The sequence below is a fragment of the Impatiens glandulifera genome, chromosome 5 (genome assembly GCF_907164915.1).
Source record: "Impatiens glandulifera chromosome 5, dImpGla2.1, whole genome shotgun sequence".
NCBI classification, from domain to species: Eukaryota; Viridiplantae; Streptophyta; class Magnoliopsida; order Ericales; family Balsaminaceae; genus Impatiens; species Impatiens glandulifera.
The window spans coordinates 20,341,072-20,362,545 of record NC_061866.1 but is presented as its reverse complement, the minus strand read 5'-3'; the positions used below and the strand labels follow the sequence as shown (position 1 = coordinate 20,362,545).

The following is a 21,474-nucleotide window of genomic DNA, read 5'->3' as shown; positions in this document are numbered from 1 at the left end:
TTTTATCCCATTTATGAGTGTTTTTTATGTTTATGGAGGGTTTGCTTTATAGAGATGTCTCTTGGTTTGTGCACACTTTGGTCTTGAATCATATTCAATTTTTAGATCTCAATTTGCTTAGACAACTTGAACAAAAACATGAAACCTTATAGATTGATTGCATGTTGGATCCACCAGCTCCTTTCAGCCTCCATCCATTATTTCGATGCCAATTCCTATGCCTTCTCTAAACCCTGCCTTTTTCAAAAAATAAAATAAAAATAAATCCGAACCCTTCCTTGTCCCTAATGTTCTTTGCCTCCAAACCCTAGTCTCTCGTCCTTTCACATCTAATGCTTGTTCCGAATTTTACAATTACTTCAAAGCAATCCCTCCAAAATTCATCCATTTTGGGTTTGTATGTGTTTTTCTTTTTCAAAGGTATTATTATAAAGAACAATATCTAATTAAAAAGAGAACATTTTTATGTTCAATTTTGTATCTTCTAGAGGGAAAATGAATTGGATTTGCATGAAGTTGTGAAAAGTTAATAATTTTGCATTTTTAATAATAAATATTTTACTTTTTTTTTGGTGTTGGTCAAGATTAAGATTTAAAAAAATAAATACAATGATAGATGTGTAAAGAGAAATTATTAATATTATTTTATAAATGATACAACATTAATATTTTTATTTTATTTTTTATTATATTTTATTTAATTAAGAATATAAAATATTATTATTTTAGTATCATAATTGTTATAATTTAGTAAATTATAAAGATATAAAAAGATTTTTATATGTATATATATTTTAAAATATTTATAAAAAAATAGTTGAATGATTCAAATTTTTTTTATTTATAAATAAAATTATCATACATAAATAATATAAGACAGTTTTTAAAATATTATATATTAATAATTTATCAAATTAAATATAACGTTTTACTTAATATATTATAACATGGTATAATTAATTTCATATTTAACTTTTCTAATATTTTTTAAATATTTATTTTATATAAAATTGTTATTTTATTTTTAAGTTTTTATATTTTAATTAATTTATTATAATTTTATTATTAATATATAATATTTAAAATAAATTATATAAAAATAAATTTATTATTATTAATTATTGTAATTATTATTAAAATTTTATTTTATTAATTTTATTTTAAATAACTTATTGATATTATTTAAATAATTAAAATAATTTCTTTCAATAAATAAATTAAAATTTTTATTATTATTTTAATGATAAAAGACAGTATAATATAATTATAAAAGAAAAAAATATAATATAATAATTATAATTTTGAAAGACATTATAGCAGAAAAAGTACATCACATAGGAACGAAATTCATTCCTCCCAATTTAAAGAGGAAGGATAATCAAATCAATATTATGTATTAAAACTATTTTATTCCCCCCTCTTATTCTTAAGTAAAAAACCACTTATTTCATAATAAATATTTTTGTAGTGAGGTGTAATTTCTATTTAATCTAATAAGAGATAAACTTTTATTTTAAGAAAAAAAATAATAGACTCAACTAATTTGATTTTTATTTCAAATGTTTTGAATGGAGGGGAAATAGAGCATTTTAAAATTGTTTGTTTCACTCTAAAATATATTTATTAAGTTTGTTAAAATTTATAATAATATATAAAATAGTTTTCTAAATAATTTAAAAAGTAATATGGCAGATGAACTAGAAAAAGTTATAATACTCAGTTAATCCAAAAATTCTGTTATAATTTAGAACATCATTTAATATTTTGTACAAAGGAAGTAACAAAGATTGAATTATAATTTCTTGAATTATTATTAAGAAAATTTTATATCAATCAAACTAATTATTTTTTTTTTATCGATTTTCATTAAATTAAAACTTTATTATTGTAAGAAATTGTAGTTTCTTTCTTATAACAGACTTATCAGAGCAAGATTGTAAAAAGAATAATAAAAGGCAATTCAATTGAGAAAATACCAACATATCCAAGATTTTAATTTTTTGATAAAATGTCTTGAAAAAGTTCATTGTGAAAACAATTTGTAGTGCAAACTTGATAATATTTCCTTTTAGTAAATTGAATGTATAAAATTAAAGACACAGATAATATGACCATCTTTATTATATATATATATATATATATATATATATATATATATATATATATATATATATATATATATATATATATATATATATATATATATATATATATATATATATATATATATATATATATATATATATATATATATATATATATATATATATATATATATATATATATATATATATATATATATATATATATATATATATTGTTAGATAAATTCAGACCGGTTCAAATAAACCTAACTTAAACAAACTTCCCATGCAGGAACAAGGAACCGGACCGGATGAACAAAAGAACTGACTGAAGAAACCTAACCGGTCAAGCTACCAAACCGATCAAGAGTATTCGGAACGTGACCGCACAAAGGAAGGATCGGCCAAAGCTCAAAACCAGAACCATCAAACAGCCGATCATCCACAAGACAAGAATAACCGGAAGAAGTCCGGTTACATCACTACCAAAACACATTCGGCCAAGTCAAGCGGCCGACCAGTACAAGAAGACAATTTGGGTATCTGTTGAGAATGATACCAAAGGAACAGACTGAATACTTCCATATCCATGCAAGTCTGAGAAAAGACTGTAGGCTGCAGAAAACAGTACTACCGAATCCTTCTACTTCGGGATAAGCCAGAAAGGAAATCTTCAAAGTACAGACAACTGCCCAAAGAGACAGTGTCTACATCAAGTAAAAGACAAACCCGGCAGGTTTGTCTTACACACCGAATGAACAGACCGCCAGGTTTGAGACATAATGCCAGGTTTGAGATTGACCATCAGGTCTGAGGAGACGACCGCAGGTCTGAACCTCTGAAACACTGAATCACTGCACTTCTGACCAGCCAATCAGATTCAAGGCAGTGAAATATGACCGTTGGCATATTTCACCTATAAAAGGAGGCAGTTGCAGAAGAGTAAATGCGGGATATCAAGGGACATACATTGAGATAACGAGAGCTAAGAGCATTTACTACAAGTGATAACAGTGTGCTATTCTAGAAAGCCTAAGTGTTGAAAGTTAAAGTGTGTTCTACAATTTCGGTGTAAATTGTAAGAGTGTTATCGAGCAGAAAATAAGTCTCGATCGGCTTGTACTTGTATTCCTTAGTGAATATCCTTCTCGCGGTTTCGAGAGGAAGGGGTGACGTAGGAGTTTTATCTCCGAACATCCATAAAATCCGTTGTGTTATTTACTTTCTGCAGGCTTCATTATATAACCGACTAACTTAACCATACCGCTCCAAACCGACTCTATACTAACCATACCGAATATCCAGATTACCGAAACCGACCCACCATCTCCAAATCCTCATCATCCGAAACCGACTGTTCCTATCATACAAGCGTACCGCTTCAACCTGAAAGCAAACCTCTTCCGCGCTTGAACCTAGTTCAAGGGTTTGTGACAGGTTGTGTAGTATTGAAACCCCGGTGTTAATCTCTAACCGGATTAACCACCACCCTACGAGTGAGAACCGCTAACCGGTCCAACCCCCGGTCCACCAGCGGCGACCTAGATCCTAACATATATATATATATATATATATATATATATAATTCAATATGTTCAATAACAATTATTTTATTAATTATCACAACTTTCAACTTCAAGGTATGAATTTTGTTTGATAAACTTGTTAAGAAATATCTTAAATATATATATGAGTTTGAAAAAATATATATATATATTTAATTAAAAAAAATCGTATATCTAATTTGAATATTAATTTAGAGATATTGTAATAAAATATATTTTAATTAAATATATATTAATAAAAAATTCTTAAATCCTGAAATTCTCAAATTTTACGTGTTTGAAACTATTGTATGGTCGGAATTATTTTGTGGAAAGAAAATATTGAATCATTTTTTTTATATATAATCTTTATATAATGAAGTAAGATTAAAACAAAACAAAACAAAATTAGATATTTTATTATCTTAATACAATTAAGAAAATATCTAATTGTGTTAACTTAGTTGATGATTATTTAAAGGTGCAACTAGACACTTTAAAAAACTTAAGTTTTTGTCTTGAGAGAATTATTTCTAGTCCCAATTATGTATCTGTTAGGGTTTCGGGGGATCGAGTTTTAAATAAACTTGTGTCATAATCTTAGTCTGTAATGATGTAATCTATGTTCCGATATCCTTAATAATATTCTATTTTCTGAGCGGACATAGCCAAGTTTTATATTGGTGAACCACGTTAAAACTCGTGTACTTTTATTGCTTACGTCATCTCTCCTATTTCTGTTATAACAAATTGGTATCAAAGTAATGTTAATTCGATTGTTTGTTTATTCAATTGAGATGACGTAGTTAAGCATTAAAATCGACAAGTTCACAAGGAGAAACAACTTGAGAATGGTAGATCAAGATGTGGGCTCTACTAAAGCAATATGGCTTATGGGGATCGCTGAAATTGTCGAGAGTAGAAGAAATAATCGTGAGATGGTCATTCTAAAGGATCAGAATGATAAATGAATATGTAGTCTTCTGAAACAACAAGACTTGTGGGGTCGCTGAAGTTGTCAACATGAGTAGAAAATAACCATTGAGATTGTCATTCTTGACGAGTAATGTGGAAGATTTAAATCAAAATGCGGACTATACTGAAATAACATAGGGTTTATGGGAGTTGCTAAAGTTGTCGGTATGAGTAGAAACAACCGTTGAGATGGTCATTCTGGAGGAGAAGACACATTCAACAGTTATGTTGTGTCTTACAGATAATGTTATCATCGAGGTCTTAGAAGAGGAAACTAATACATCTCAGACATCTTATAGTATTCAAGTCAAGGTAGAGATTTTTTGGGAAGACTTGAATATTTGGGTTAACAAAGAAGTTGTTAAGTTGTTTTCAAGATAACTATAGATCTAAAAGAGAGACGATAGAACATACGAGCCATTATCATGCATTGACGAATGCAATTGAACCATCCGACATTGACGTATACATTTGAGTCATTCGACATTGACGAATTCATCTAAATCATCCCATATTGACTAACACATCTAGGTCCGGCATTGACGAATGCATTGTTGGTTATCTTATCTCATAAAAATTACACGTAAATGATATATGAAAATAATACAATGATAATAAAACAATACAACAGATTATTTAAGAAATGAAGAAAAATCTTCTCGTTTGCTCCGAGGCCTGTGGAATCACAGTTCCCTTAAAACAGTTTCACCGTCTCCCGTTTGTGCTGGAGAGTTTCGTCGGTGGCTGCTTCCTAGGGTACAACGGAACCTGCAATGATTTAGCACAGAAAAACCACTACAACAGCGAACTAAACAAAAGTACCTGAATCACAATCACCGGGTTTCGCACAGAAATGATCGAGTCAAGAAACTCGAAGAACGCTCACAAGAACACTCACAAGAATACTCACAAGAACAAGGAAAAACTTTAGAATTCTAGAGAGAGAAGTGATAAGATAATGTGTGGAGAGGAATACAATGTGAAGGGATATTTATAGTTGAAAATTAAACTCATAATCAATTCTTTAATCCAACGGTCACTAATCCATCATCCATTCATCCAACGGTTATCGTTGCTTGCCTTTTCATCATCTTTGCAAGTTACATCCTACAATAAATATTTTGTAGTTACAATGGCAATTAACATCATTTGTTAATTGCATCATTCAAGACATTTATGTTAATTGTAACAATTAACAAATTTAATTCACAATGAATTTAATTCACAATGAATTTGATGTGAATTTCATTTAATTCACATTTATGTTAATTGTAACAATTAACAAATTTAATTCACAATGAATTTGATTTCAAGGGACCGAGTGTTCTATAAATTCGTGTCATAACCCTAATCTGTCATGATATAATTTATGTTTTGATCTCTTTAATAATATTATCTATATCATATAGGTGGACGTAGTCAAATTTTATTTTAGTAAACCACGTTAAAATTCATGTTCGTTTATCGTTTACCTACGTCATCTTTGTATTTTCGTTATAACATAAGCAAATATGTCCAAATTAATTTTTTTATTCTTATTTAATGTTAAGTTACGTTGATTTGTATACTACAATGTACAATCAAACCACTTTGAGAAAATCTTATTAAATTGTCAGTTACCATTGATCAGAAAATCAATTGGATATATTATTCTAAATTTTGTTTAAAAAAATAATATCAATCAATCATGTATATTATAATTTCTAATGAAAATATTATTGAATTAAATATAAGTTGTAATCAATTTATATATATTTCAATTTTAATTAATAATATCATTTGTTGGATGTGTTGATGGACGGTCACTAAACCGATAAGAAAACAATGTGTTCGATTTAAGCCTTGGTTGAATCGATTTACTCATTTTTAGAATTTGGTTAAACCCTCTTTTTAAGTATGATTATATATTCTATTTTGGTGAATTAATATTAATTTTATTCCTAAAATAGTTTAGTGGTAAGAGTTGAGAAAAAAAAACTCTTATGTTATTATTTATGAGTATTATGACTTATGGGGGTGTAAAAAGAAATTGGTTAAACCCTAGACCAACCGATCATGGTTATTTATGGGGGAAATTTGAGCAAATGACCCTTTGATAGGGTGAATAACCAATTGTGCGGGGATAATTTAAATAGCTTTAGTGACCTTTTTTTTTAATGACAATTGTATCCTTGCGTAACGCAACTCCAGTTGCGTGATGCAATCGGATTTTTTTTTTTTTCAAAATTTTTTTTTGTCTCACGATTGCGTGACGTAACTGAGGCATTTTCGTCCAAAAAAATTCATAACTAAATTTTTTTGAAAAATAAAAAATTACGTCACACAAACATTTTCGTCCAAAAACAATAAAAGGGGTTATCAGTGCTTTTTTTTCGTCTGCACTTATCGCATTTCACCTATTTTTTAGGGTGACCTCCTCAAATAAAAAAAATATTGGTTAAACCCTGTTTTTAAGTGTGATTATATTCTATTGTGGTGGATAAGGTTTAATATTAATCTTATTCTGAAATCAGAAATTGGGTTTTTGCGAACGGCGTCTACTACTTGAACTGGGAGGAGGATGTAACTGAGAAAATCCATAGATTTGGTCCGATGAATCTGAGGATAAAAAACTTCTTCTCTATCCTAAGAAACCAAGCAAATCCCCCGCTTCGATGCCAACAATGCCGAACCCTAGTTAAAGACCTCAAGGTCCGATTGAAATGGGTGAAGAACAGGGGCCTCGACCACGTCATCGACTACCACACCGACCTCAAGGCCGCTTCCCTCCTCAAGGACGCCATTTCCCGCTCTTCCACTGGCTTCATCACCTCCAAAACAATCACCGACTGGAAGAAGCTCCTCGGCCTCACAATTCCCACTCTCCGCTTCATCCGCCGCTACCCAACTCTTTTCGAGGAATTCCCTCACCCTAGGTACGCTGCCTTGCCCTGTTTTCGTCTAACTAAAATCGCATCCACACTTCACCATCTCGAAAAAGATTTGCATAAAACTCACGAACTCGACAGCGTCCAAAGACTCGCCCGTCTTCTCATGATGACGAGAAACAAAATGTTGTCTTTCCATTCAATTCATTCCTTGAAATGGGACTTGGGTTTACCTGATGATCTCGATAAAACCCTGATTAAGAACCACCCTGATTATTTCCGGTTCGTTGAAGGGCCGAATGGAGATTTATGCGTAAAACTGCAACACTGGAATGAAGATTTCGCCATTTCTGAATTACATAGGAGTGTCGAGAATAGGGAAGAAGGAGAAGAAGAAGTGGGTGGTGGTGGTGGTGGGGAGTATAGGCAATTTAAGAGGGGACAAACATCACTGTCATTTCAGATGAATTTCCCCAGAGGTTATGGTGCACAGAAGAAAGTTAAGGCATGGATGGAGGAATTTCAGAGATTACCATACATTTCACCATATGAAGACTCCAGCAGGCTTGACCCAAACAGTGAAATAATGGAGAAGAGAGTTGTTGGTGTCTTACATGAGCTTTTGAGCTTGACTATACACAAGAAGACTAAGAGGAACTACTTGAGAAGTTTGAGACAAGAGCTAAATCTCCCTGAAAAGTTCACTCGCATATTTACAAGGTACCCTGGAATATTCTACCTTTCGCTTAAATGTAAGACGACAACTGTGGCCTTAAAAGAGGGGTACAGGCGTGGAAGATTGGTAAATCCGCACCCACTTGTTCGATTAAGAGATAAGTTCTATTATGTTATGAGAACTGGACTCGTTTATCGCCATAAAGGGTTGGACATGATACCCGAGCTTGAAAAAGTGGTTCATGACCAGATAGATGAAGAGCCTGAATTGGAAGAATCTGAGGAGGAAGAGTATGAAATTGAGAACGGGAGCTACGGAGAAGAAACTTCTGATTCTGATTAACTTTTAATTCTCAAAGAAGAAAGAATATCTGCTTCTATGCCAGTAAAGAAAAAAAAATGAAAGAATGGAGATTGATGAAACAAACTCTCACCCAAAGGTCATATGCTTATCCCTTTATTAGTGTTTTCTTGCATATTTGTTAAGGGATATAAGTTAATTTCTATCTAAACTTGCATAAAATTTTCGTTTTGTTCTATGTAGTTTTAAAAATGGCTCAAATTACTTATAACTTGATTAGGGATAGAAATATAACTAAATGTTTGTTACCTTTATTAGATATATTTAGATCAGAAGAATGTGTAGCTTACCTATAACTTGAACCAATATGTTCTTGGTAAAGATGCTATCCACTTCCCCAAACTATGATCCTCAACAGCATATGCTAACTGTTTTGAGTCTTTTCCATACTTAATGTATGCAGAAATCACAACCAAAAGCCTTACTTTACATGATGATGATGAACAGTTCAGATTTGCTCTTGGGCTAAATGAAGATAATCCAAGTTGGGACTGCTTAGACAGTTGGGCTTAGCCTGATTAGAATGGATAAAGTGATTCATGTACTATTTTAGTTTATGCAGTTTTGAGTGTGTTGCACTTTCTCTCCGAATCTTCCATTATTCTCGTCTCAATCTTTTGTTTAACACCCTTGAGGCTATGTCTCTGGTTTTCGTTCAATTGGAATTAGAATTGTTCATTTCCAATTTTGTTGTTAGCTTGATGGAATTGAAATACAATTACAATGAAATAAATTTTATATTATTGCAAGTAATTTTTGTTTTTTTGTCTGTACATACAGTCCAGTCCATACTGAGTCCATAAATTATTTTCTTGATCATTATAAAATTTTCTTTTTGCATCTTATATTTTAGAACATTATGATTTTAGACTAACAAAACAAATATAAGTTGGTAACAAAATACAATAGTTTCAATGTTTATAAAAGATTAGAGTTTTGTCTGTTGTATTACTTATTTTTATCAAATAGTTGCATATAACTCAACAAGACTTACTTTTCATGCCTGTTTATTTACCTATTTTTAAATAGTTGCATATAACTCAACAAGACTTACTTTTCATGCCTGTTTATTTACCTATTTTTGTATAGGGAATCTTTACCAATCTCTTTAAACATTAATATTTTTACATATTTTTTTTAACTAGACATGACACCGACTCTTGACCAAATTTAGATTTTTTTTTTCTTTGAACTGAAAAAATTATAGGTATTACATAGTAAGTTAACATATTAATCGAATCGTTTCACGAATACTTTTACTAAAATAAAATAAAATAAATATAAGAAATTTAATAAAAGATAAGAATACTCCATTTAAAAAACAAATTTATACATTTACAACTATATAATTGAAGAAAAAATAGGTTAAAAAAATTTATAAAGTTAAATTAATTAGGTTTTAAATTAAAAAAAATTAACTATATAAATAAATAAAATATAAAAGTCTAATTTAATAAATTTCAGTTTAATTTGGTAAGAATATAGAAAAAATATACCAAACGAACATAATAACAAAAATACAAAATTTGTCTCCAAATATAATTATGAAGTGAAGTGAGTAAAAACTTGAGAAGACGATTATATTTATATATTTTATTATTGGTGGTATAAAAAATTAGTAAAAAATATAAAAACTATTTTTTTTATATTTATATAAATTATTATATATAATTATTATATTATAAGTTATTTGTATAATTAACTATATTAAAATTAATAAAAAATAATATATAATTATCATATAAATATAGTCTTAAATAAATAATATTTTTATATGATTTACATTATTTTATATATAATTTTTTATATTTTAATTTATATAATTATGTAAATAAATCTTATTTATATATTAATTAAAATTTATATATTATTATAAATATTTGTATGTTAGAACAATGTTAATTCTTTTTATAAAGTAAAATATTATAAATAATTATTTTAATAAAATTATATTTAAAATTAAAATAATATAATTATAAATTATTTTAAACAAATAATTATATATATATATATATATATATATATATATAAGTTAAATAATATTAATTAATTTACTAGTTATATGTATAAAAAGTTTTAGAAACTTTACCCCGTGTTCTTAGGTCAACCGGAGGTGAAGCCTGTAGTCCGGCAGAAAAACAAAAGTCGGCCCCTCCGCCGTTGATTTAGAGGTTTTTCGAGCGAAGGAGAAGAAAAAAGGGAAGCTATGCTAGCCGGAATTTCGAAGAGCGCTAGTAGAAAAGGGCTATCCGCTTGTATTTACGCCGCCGCATCTAATCGCCTTCATCATAATGTGATAGCGTGAGTCCTATTTCCCCATTAACCTGCTAAAGAAGTTTGTTCTTATGAAATGTTAAGGTTTGTTCCTAGTTATTTAATGTGCTGAACTTTCTTGAGGTCCAGAAAAGAAGTGCCGTTTTCTTGATAATCAAGAAGCTATGTTGTGTTTTCTTTTGCATCCATTGTTTTGAAGAATTATTCATTATTGCAGATTGTTTTGGATCAGTATAATAATTCTAGATTGATGACCAAGATTGTTATAGATTGTATATGCCTAAGTTATTATGTATCTTCAATCTATTTCTTTGTACAATTATAAGTGATTGGCAGAACTCCTGCGGCGACTCCCATGGACCTGTAACAGTTTTATTGTGGAAGTGGAATATGGAAGTTCTTTGTTGAATCTGTCAGTGGATGGATGGGTTTTCCTGTTAGGCATACCAAAGCTTTTATGTGTACTGAAATAGAAGTTAACTATGCCACAACTATATTTACAAAACAGGTTCATCTTGATCATGGCCAAAAAAATAATAAATGCATGACATTGTTGTTAAATTGTGCCCTCCATGTCATTATCATTATGAAGAGAATGGTTTATTGCATGACATATTTTAGTTCCTGTCTTTATAGTCTCTTTCAACTTCTTTTCTAGGTGTATGGTTCATGTCCATTCTGGATAGCATTGATAAACAAGTTGAGTTTCTTTGCTAGACTTTTAGACATTTGCAAATTGACAGCCGTCATTATGATTATTTTTAGTTCTTCCTTTTTCGTTTTCTTTGTCTTCTTAAATTTTAATAGAAATCAAACAAACATATGTCTGCAATCCATTCATCAGATTAAAAACAAAGAAATTTGAGGTTATATTATGTTCTTAAAATCAATCATATCTATAGTGGCTGCCAAACATGTACTCAAACTTCCTTACCAATCTTTGTTTGAGCGGTTATCTACCTGAAATATTTTTCACCTTAATAAATTTTCTTGGCTTCTTTTCCTGTCTTGGTTTTTGGGCAGCTTGATGATAAACACTATATATTGTCCTTGCAGGGATTGTCTTCTACATGACTTTGGTACGAATTCTAGTGCTACAACTCACTTGTTGTATCCTAAGACAAGATACATGAGTTTCCTCTCTCACACAATGTGCACATATAAAAGAAGTTGCAAATGGAATGAACCTCTAGAAGCTTCCTCTACTGCTAATGCTTTATTTTTCAAGTTTTCACATGGAAAACATAATCCCACTTTAAGATTCCTACATGCTAGAAATGTTAGCAATGCATCAATCCAGCTGAAGACGGAGAATGGAAACATGAGGTTTTGTATAGAGGAACCACTAAATAAAAGTGAGCCTCAAAAGAGAGGGAGAAAAATATTCAAGCGGGTGAAAATGTCAAAGAAGGCAAAAGTAAATGAGCTTCGATTTTATCGTTTAAAAGCAAAGAGGAAAATGAACTCTAAAAATCCAGAGGTCAGGATTAGATACAAACTTGACAAGGTATGCTACTGCTAAAATCATTCTCATTCATTTCTTCTGTTCTTGTTTGATTTTCAGTTAAAAAGAGTTAAATTGAGTTCAAACTTATGGAACTGTACTGTCATTTGCTAATGATGTTGTCATGTTGATGATACCAAAAGAAACCTCCTTTGATTTTTAGAAGAACAAAATGCTTAATATTGTGGCAATCGTACTTTTTAAATCATGATTACAAAACTATTCACATAAGAAGTTCATTCCATTCTTTGCACTTCCTTCTAGACTCAAGTCTTAATTAGGGTGTATAGATTACTGAAACTAGAAACAAATGTTTCAGAGAGAAGGATCAGTTGAAAAGATATTTATCCAGTTCCTGAAAATGGACAGTGTATCATTGTTTGAAATGTGAAAAGAGGATTATGCTAGAATTAAAAAAAAAATCAGCAGTGAAACATATTCTTAGGTAAAGATGAGTTAATGCTGCCTCTTCCTGTCCTTAAGATTCAGATGGAAAAGGAAATGAACTAATTTTGTTATGATTTTGCAGTTATTACTATTGTTTGACTAGTTAAAATGTATGTTGTGCAAACTCTCTCTCCCTCTCTCTTTCTCTTTCTCCTTTGGCGACCTCTGGTAATGATTGTTATTTTCTCAGGCTAAGAGGAAGGAAGTCTGGTTGATTGAAAAACTAAAGAAGTATGAAATACCTAAAGCTAAACATGAAACATATGATCCTGAAATTTTGACAGAGGAAGAGAAGTTTTACCTGAAACGTATAGGTGAGAAAAAGAAAAATTATGTGCCAGTGGGAAGGAGAGGCTTATTTGGAGGGGTTGTTCTCAATATGCATCTTCATTGGAAAAAGCATGAGTCTGTAAAGGTCATTTGTAAACCCTGCAAGCCTGGACAAATTCATGAATATGCTGAAGAGCTCGCACGGTTGAGCAATGGCATTGTGATCGACGTCAGACCTGATAATTCCATAATATTTTATCGTGGAAAAAATTATGTGCAGCCAGAAGTGATGTCACCTCCAAATACCTTATCTAAGGACAAGGTACATTGTTTTCCTTCAACCTTTCAAATTTGTTGTCAATGTTATGAATGTCCAGTAGTTTTATCACAACATTTTGCCAGTGTTTAGCCTGATTTGTAGGCAATCTTTCTGCAAATCTTATATCCTCTCTACATTGTTTCATGTCATGTATTTGATTTTTCACATGTTAGCTGGTAAACTTAAAGCTTGTTGATGTGGGGTTTTCTTTTAACTAAATTGATTTTTGGAAAATACATTGTTTGATGCTAAGGTGAATTATTTGTGGGTTATTTTTGTTAATGACTAAAATATTTTTTGTATTTAATATTTAAAATGTTATAAGAAAAGCAAGGGTAATCTGGTTCATGATTTGATTGATGAAGTGATTAATGATGAGATAAGGGGTTATTATTTGGATTAAATCCCCCTTAATTAAACAGGCCCTATATTTTTGTTGGTCATTTATTTCCTTAGAATTATGTCAAGCATATTTGTTAATATGGGAAATTCTTTGAATATGTGCAAAAACATCAGTTATGCCATGTAAATGGGAGTAGAACTTGGAGTAGTGTTTATTTGGAGTAAATTATGGTTTGAAGAAGATAACTATTGATATTCCTATACGCAATAGGAATCTTCCATTCTTTCTGGTTTGCTGGTCAAAATCCCATTATCAAGTTCTGAATACCATTATCTCTCTTTCCGGCTCATCTCATTCTTAAAAGAAGTGATAAAATATGGAAAGAAGTGAAGTATAATCTGTAGCTAACGGGTGGAAAAATCAACTGGAATGGTAGTGAAATAGGCTACAATCAAATACATCACCATGTTTGTAATTCCATTAAGCAGACCTTTTTCTCCCCCAATGCTATATCTTTTATCCCCTCATAAAAAAAATCAGGTATCTTTTATGTTGTAGTGCAGGTAGGACTTAACATAAGTGTTCCTTCCAATTAGAAGAACTCTGAAGTGTTCCTTCCAATTAACAGAACTCTGAAGTGTTCCTTCCAGTTGAATATCATTATATTTTTTAGTAGAATTAGAGCTTTTTGATGTTGGTTATTTTGGATTATTTTCAAATAATTCACTATTCCATCACTTTTCCAATCAATCTTCCTTCAAATCATCAACCAAAGTACCATTACTTTATTTTTACAATATTTTAATATATTAAATACTAAGAATATTTTAGTCATTTATTCAAATAATCCACTTTTACATCAAACAAGATTTTTCCCAAATAACCCAAGATAAAAAAAAGGCCTTAGAACTCTTCACCTAACTCATCAAGAATTCTATTTACATCTGTTGTCAACTTTATTTGCTTTGTCTATGTCCTTATATTTAAGCCCACAATTATTTTAATGCATTTGTGCCTTAAGTTACACAATTGGTAGAGATTTATACAAACCATGTTTAATTGAAATTGCAGGCCTTGGAAAAATACAGATTTGAACAGTCCTTGGATCATACAAGTCAGTTCATCGAGAAGTTGGAGAAGGAGCTTGAAGAGTATCACAACCATGTCGCCCAGTACAGGAAAGAGAAAGAGAAAGAGACAGAGCTATGAAAATGCATCATATAAGGAATTCCATAACTGCCAAGGCTAAAACTGGAATCAATTTGCAAAAGTTGTTTCCAACTCCAACAAACAGAAGCAAGGCCTATAACTCAGAATTAGTTGTCAATGCTTCAGAGAATCGCTTAATCAGGGAATTTAACAGTTTGAATCAGATCAAACATTGTTCAACTCTTGTGAAATGGCTTTTTGCTTGGAGAGTCAATTTCTAAAGCCCAACTCCAGGTTCCATTAGCATTACATACATGTATATGGCATTTCATCAATCAATTTTAGTACTGTCTTTGAAACACTCCTCGACAATTATATTTTTGTTGCTCATGAAAGTCTTCTCCATATGTGTATTTTTTGTCCTTTCACACTTGAAGTATGGACGTTGCTAAGATGATTAGAATCCCTTAAGCATGCTCACAAGGAATCCATTTTGATGTTTTATTTTAATGATTCTGTTGATGTACTTTTTTATTGTTTTTGCTCTTAATTGGAAGTCACTTGACATTTTGAGATAATTTTCTCCTTAAAAGAGTTCATGTGTATTTGACATTTAAAATGGAGAGCTTACCTAATATCATTGTAAGAGTTTATAAATGGTTATTAAAAGATTAATAATTTCTTAAACTGAATTAAATTGAAATTACTAAAAACAGAAACAAGTAATAATAATTATTTAAAACAAAATCAATAATTAATTAATTTTTATTTTTGACAACTCATCATTTATAAGTCAAAAACATTATTGTATCAAATTGGTTACTATAACCTTCAATTATATATTATTTAAATCTTGACTGATAATTATTAAATCAATATAATCTCTATTTTTTATAATTTTATAAACTCTTTCGCATCAATCAATAGATTTATTTTTGATTAATTAATTTTTTTTTGACAACTCATCATTTATAAGTTAAAAACATTATTGTATCAAATTGGTTACATTAACCTTCAATTATATATTATTTAAATCTTGGCGTTCAATTATATATTATTTAAATCTTGGCGGATAACTATTAAATCAATATAATCTCTATTTTTTTTTATAATTTTATAAATTTTTTCGCATCAATCAATAGATTTATTTTCAAATATAGATGATTCATTAACAATGTTTCTCTTATCCATTCATTATTATACAAGATAAAAATTGTTCAGCTTGAATTTGAATCTTATACTGTTTAAATTACTTTTATTTATTTATTTATTTATTTATTTATTTGTTTTACATGGATATGTTATTCTTTAAGTAATATCGAAAAAGTAAAATAATAGAAAATTATAGATTTTATAATCAGCTTCATAACTAACCCTCTTGTTGAATCTCATCTGAGATTGAAATTTTAATAGGAGGTTGACATAAGTATATTTAAAAAAAATTGATTAAGAATAAACTTCATGACTAAGAGTCGCTACCTAAATTTTAAAATTAGAAAAATAATTTAGACTTATGCACACCACAATTAGTAATTCTTTATGAATTCGGTAATTTAAATTTTATCATCAACTTAAATTAATTTCAAGATATAAAATTTTCTTACTCTAACCGGTTATGTCCCACAACACCTTGAATGTGTTTATTATAATAATTTTGGCCGTTTAAAATAATTGTGAAGTTTTATTTATTTATTTTTTTTAAATTTTCCTTTTTAACATGATTTGAGGTTAGTTATTTTTATTTTATTTTTTTTATCTTTTGCTTACAAAGAATAGACAAACATATAAACATATATGTTAGTAAAGAAAATACAAGAACATACAAATATATAAAGACCGAGAAAAGATAATTATGTTAGACCAAAACCACCAGCATGACTAGATCACATATCAAAAAATAATTATCCATTCCAAGTGTTTTTTGAAAAATGTATAAAACTAATGGGTTGAATGAAAAATGTCACGGTGATCTCAAATCTATCAATTTTGATTTTTTTTAGACAAAATCAAGAGAACATTATCATGAAAATTTTGTTTTTTCTCTTTTTGTTATGTTCATGCATATATATATATATTTGTTGTTGGTTTTTTTTTTAGCAATTAAATTAAAGCAATAAAAACACAAAAATAAACCACACACAAACTCACACAAAGCAAACACAAGCAAACATAACCCCTAAAAAAACAAATTTTGGTCAAAGACTAAAACCGTGGCTAAAATAAAAATAACTGTCAACAACCTTGAAAAATAAGGTCGGAAAAGCAAAAATTAGGTCGGGCCATCGGTCACCAGATTGAAGAGGCAACACATTTTTCTAGGCCGGCCATGGGGTTGGATGATTTTCTAGGTCGGATCCTCGGTCAATCCATGGGGATGATTGATTTTCTCGTCGGCTCCTCGGTCGATCTATGAGACTGGCTGATTTTTTCGATTGGCTCCTTAGTCATCATCCAAAATGCGGTCAGAAAGTTAGCCAAATCGGTCGGTTGGTCTCTCCTATCCAAGAACAACAACACAAAGTAAGAAAGAACAAACAAAAAACAAAAATCGTTTTGTGTGCTTGAATTTATGTTTTAATTTAATAACCATAATTTACAATCACATTACAAAAACACCACAACAATTAATCATAATTTACAATCACATTACAAAACACAACAACAATTAATCATAACACATGGAAGAAAATCACCCAAAATCCTTCAAATTAATCACTTTTATTTTTAATCATATCAAAAACATGTTTTTTAACATTGCAATTATTTAACTAAATTAATATACAACAATGAGTATCTTTTCAACTTTTTCCTTATAATTAACCAATTCAGTAACACAAACCAATAATTCATTCGAATTTGGGGAGTTTTTTTTGTTTCAATTGAATTTAAACAAAAGGAAAAGACCAAAATCTTCTAAACATATTCAATTTCAATAATATAAACTCAAACCAACAATTCAACCAACATTATAATTCAAGAAACTCAAGAAAATAAATTGTAATTTTATTATAAATTGAAATGAAACAATTACAAAGTAAGAATTCTTACACCGATTAAAGGTATGGATTTAGTTAAGGCACCAAGAAGACAAATCTTGGGCTTTTGCTTAGAAAATTCGAAATAGAAATATAGAGGGTTTTCGAGGCTGTATTTTTTACAAGCTAGGCTAGGGTATTTATAAGAGTTTGTAAAAAGATTAGGTCGAAAACCCAAGCCCAACCCATGGAATTTCAGTTTTACTCCTTCAGGACCTTGCCACGTTGAATCCTAACTCGCGATTTTTTAGTTTGTGATTTGTTGAATTGGTTAGCAAATTAAAATAATAAATTCTCATAGGTTTCCACAACATTTCACCATGTCGAAATAAAATTTAAAACGAGGGAGAAAAAACTATTTTAGTAAATTAATGTTTTCCAAACCACTGATTGACCAGGTTTTTTTGGAAATCTGGTGAAGAACGGGTCAAAGATAAGGATGGCAATTTGAAACCGCCCCGCGAAAACCGAACCGAATTGCCCCGTTTGGGATGATTTTCCCCCGAAACCGAATGAGAATGGGCGGGGATGGTATTTGTGTCCCCCGCCCCGACCCGCTCCGATTTCACCCCGAATCTACCCCGAACACCATAAACATAATTAAATATATTAAATTATCAATATATTTATTTATTCAATATATTTATTTATTTACTATATTTTATAAGAGTAGTAATGTTATTTCTTTATAATAAATATAAATTTTAATATATTATAATATATATTATATTAAAAAACTTGTTTATATAATTTTATTGTATAATTTTTATTTTATTTTAAATAAAAATAATTATTAACGGTGCCCCGCGGGATTCCCCGAAACCGAAAAAAATCGAACGGGGTGGGGATGGTATTAAAAAATTCCCCGAAATTAAAACGGTGTGGGGACAGTAAATGCATTCCCCGCCCCGAACCGCCCCATTGCCATCCCTAGTCAAAGAGCACTTGACTTCTTTTCTCGGTCAGATTTTCAACTCTTTTTAAAAGAAATTTCATTGTTCAAAAACTTAAAAATAAAATATATATTAATTATAAAATCAATTTATTTCAATATTTATTATAAATTAAAATATTGATTTATTTCAAAAAAAAAAAAGCAAAACAGTCTACGACTGTGTTGGATAAAACTGAAAATTAAAATCTAAATACTTAATATTGAATTCTAACTATTTAATATTAAAGGATAAAAAATTATATTAACAAATAGGAACATCTTTAAGTATTAATATTTCAGTTAATTTGTTAATACCTAAAATTAATATATGAACAAATATATCACAAATATATCTAGACTATTATATTATCATATATTATTTATATTAGTTAATAAACTTAATATATTAAAGTATAAAATTTAATATATATAAAAAAGAATTAAAATAAATATTATATTGTTAATTAGTATATTAAATTATAATTGATTAACTTAATATATATATATATATATATATATATATATATATATATATACTTTAAAAATAAAAAGAAGTTTTACTCATAATAATAAAAAATTATAATAAAAAAGAATTGAAAAAATAATACGACTTTATATTTATATATAACATTAAATATGAGATAATAATAATATATAAATATTTCTCTTATATTTTTATTTGATAACATTTGAAATTAATCACGTAAAAAATAATTAAATAATTTATAAACAAAGAAAAGAAGAAATTTGTTGTACTCACAATTAAAAAGAATAACATGAATTTATATATATTATTAAATATGAGTTAATAATATATATATATCTTATTTTTATTTAATTTTATTTTATAATATTTAAAAATAATCTCATAAAAATAATTAGATAAATTAATATAAAATAAAATAAAAAGTGAGAAAAAAATAAAAAAGTAATACGATTTTATATATAGCAGTAGTTTTATTAAATATAAAAGGATAAAGCGGTATTTTGATGATATTTTGTTAGAGTAGTGCGTTCAACTTTTTTTCAATTTTTAAAATAAGTTTCATATTTTATATTATTATTTTTAACATTATTCACTTAAGTCTATAACAATGAGTAATTATAAATATGTATAATCAAATATATATATATATATAATGATGCTTAATTTTTAAAGTGTCCGAATTACCGGGTCGAGAGTTGTGGTTAATTTGAATATATATGAGATTAAATGGATACTTGAGTCGGACTCAAGTAGATAATGATGGCTCTCAAATGACTCCAACATTAACAGATCCCCCAGATGATGATGACCTTCAAATGACTCCAACATTAACAACTCCCCAGGATGGATGTAGATTGGATCAACTAACAAATGAGGTAAATGACAAGAAGATGGTGGTGGAGACGATTGGATCAACTTTGTCTAATTTTTTTTTGTACAATTCACATAAGATCGAGGAGGAAGATGTGGATGTGTTTGTGGAGAAGAAGAAGAATGTTAAGGCGGAGAAGAAGAAGAACGACAAGAAGATGGTGGTGGAGAATGATGAGGAATACAAAGAGAAGATTAAGGAAGACAAGGATGATGATCTTTTGGAAGACAAGGATGAGGATGTGAAGAATGTGAATGAGGAAGATAATGATGATGATCTATTGGAGGAAAAGGATGTGAAGAATGTGAATGAGGAAGATAATGATGATGATCTATTGGAGGAAAAGGATGAGGATCTGGTGAAGGAGGAAGATGTGGAAAAGGTTAATGTGTTAGAGGAGAAGGATGAGTATCTAGTGAATGAGGAAGATTTGGAGAAGGTGAATATGTTGATTGAGAATATGGTGAATGAGATGGTGGAGGAAGATGTGATGAATGAGAAGATTGTGGTGTTGAAGGATGAGGTATGTACAATTCACGCATTTTGTCTAATTCACTCATTTTGTCTAATTTTTTTGTACAATTCACATAAGATTTATGATGTGCAGAAGTTGAATGATAAGATTGAGGATGTGGCGAATGAGATGGCGGAGGAAGATGTTTTGAATGAGAAGATTGAGGTATGTACAATTCACGCATTTTGTCTAATTCACGCATTTTGTCTAATTTTTTATACAATTCACATAAGATTAATGATTTGTAGAAGTTTCATGAGAAGATTGAGAATTTGGTGGAAGAAAATGTGTGAATAAGAAGATTGATGTAGATACAATTCACGCATTTTGTCTAACTCACGCATTTTGTCTATTTTTTGTACAATTAAAATAAGATTAATGATGTGCAAAAGTTGAATGATGTGGTGGATAAGGTGAATGAGATGGTGGAGGAAGATGTGATGAATGAGAAGATTGAGGTATGTACAATTCAAGCATTTTGTCTAATTTTTTTTACAATTCACATAAGATTGATGATGTGCAAAAGTTGAATGATGTGGTGGATAAGGTGAATGAGATGGTGGAGGAAGATGTGATGAATGAGAAGATTAAGGTATGTACAATTCACGAATTTTGTCTAATTTTTGGTACAATTCACATAAGATTGATGATGTGCTGAAGTTGAATGATGTGGTGGATAAGGTGAATGAAATGGTGGAGGAAGATGTGATGAATGAGAAGATTGAGATATGTACAATTCACGCATTTTGTCTATTTTTTATACAACTCACATAAGATTGATGATGTGTAGAAGTTGAATGATAAGGTGGATAAGGTGAATG

General features: G+C 29.4%; 2 protein-coding genes across 2 annotated transcripts; both read left to right on the top strand.

The window, feature by feature from the left end:
* Positions 1–7,120: 7,120 nt before the first annotated feature.
* On the top strand, positions 7,121–9,279 carry LOC124937866 (protein WHAT'S THIS FACTOR 9, mitochondrial). Its single transcript, XM_047478196.1, has 2 exons — positions 7,121–8,584; positions 8,908–9,279. The coding sequence occupies exon 1, from the start codon at positions 7,196–7,198 to the stop codon at positions 8,486–8,488; it is 1,293 nt and encodes a 430-aa protein (XP_047334152.1). The 5' UTR covers positions 7,121–7,195; the 3' UTR covers positions 8,489–8,584; positions 8,908–9,279.
* Positions 9,280–10,612: 1,333 nt separating this feature from the next.
* Positions 10,613–15,393, top strand: LOC124938352 (uncharacterized CRM domain-containing protein At3g25440, chloroplastic). Its single transcript, XM_047478772.1, has 4 exons — positions 10,613–10,807; positions 11,837–12,287; positions 12,922–13,323; positions 14,735–15,393. Exons 1-4 carry the CDS (start codon positions 10,713–10,715, stop codon positions 14,870–14,872), a joined length of 1,086 nt encoding a protein of 361 aa, XP_047334728.1. The 5' UTR covers positions 10,613–10,712; the 3' UTR covers positions 14,873–15,393.
* The last annotated feature ends 6,081 nt before the right edge of the window (positions 15,394–21,474 follow it).

What these genes read in the sequence shown, in the direction of transcription:
- LOC124937866 (XM_047478196.1), top strand. Translation starts at nt 7,196, where the DNA reads ATGAATCTGAGGATAAAAAACTTCTTCTCTATCCTAAGAAACCAAGCA.
- LOC124938352 (XM_047478772.1), top strand. Translation starts at nt 10,713, where the DNA reads ATGCTAGCCGGAATTTCGAAGAGCGCTAGTAGAAAAGGGCTATCCGCT. An exon ending in TTAGATACAAACTTGACAAG is followed by an intron (nt 12,288 to 12,921) that starts GTATGCTACTGC and finishes TTATTTTCTCAG; the next exon opens with GCTAAGAGGAAGGAAGTCTG. An exon ending in ATACCTTATCTAAGGACAAG is followed by an intron (nt 13,324 to 14,734) that starts GTACATTGTTTT and finishes TTGAAATTGCAG; the next exon opens with GCCTTGGAAAAATACAGATT.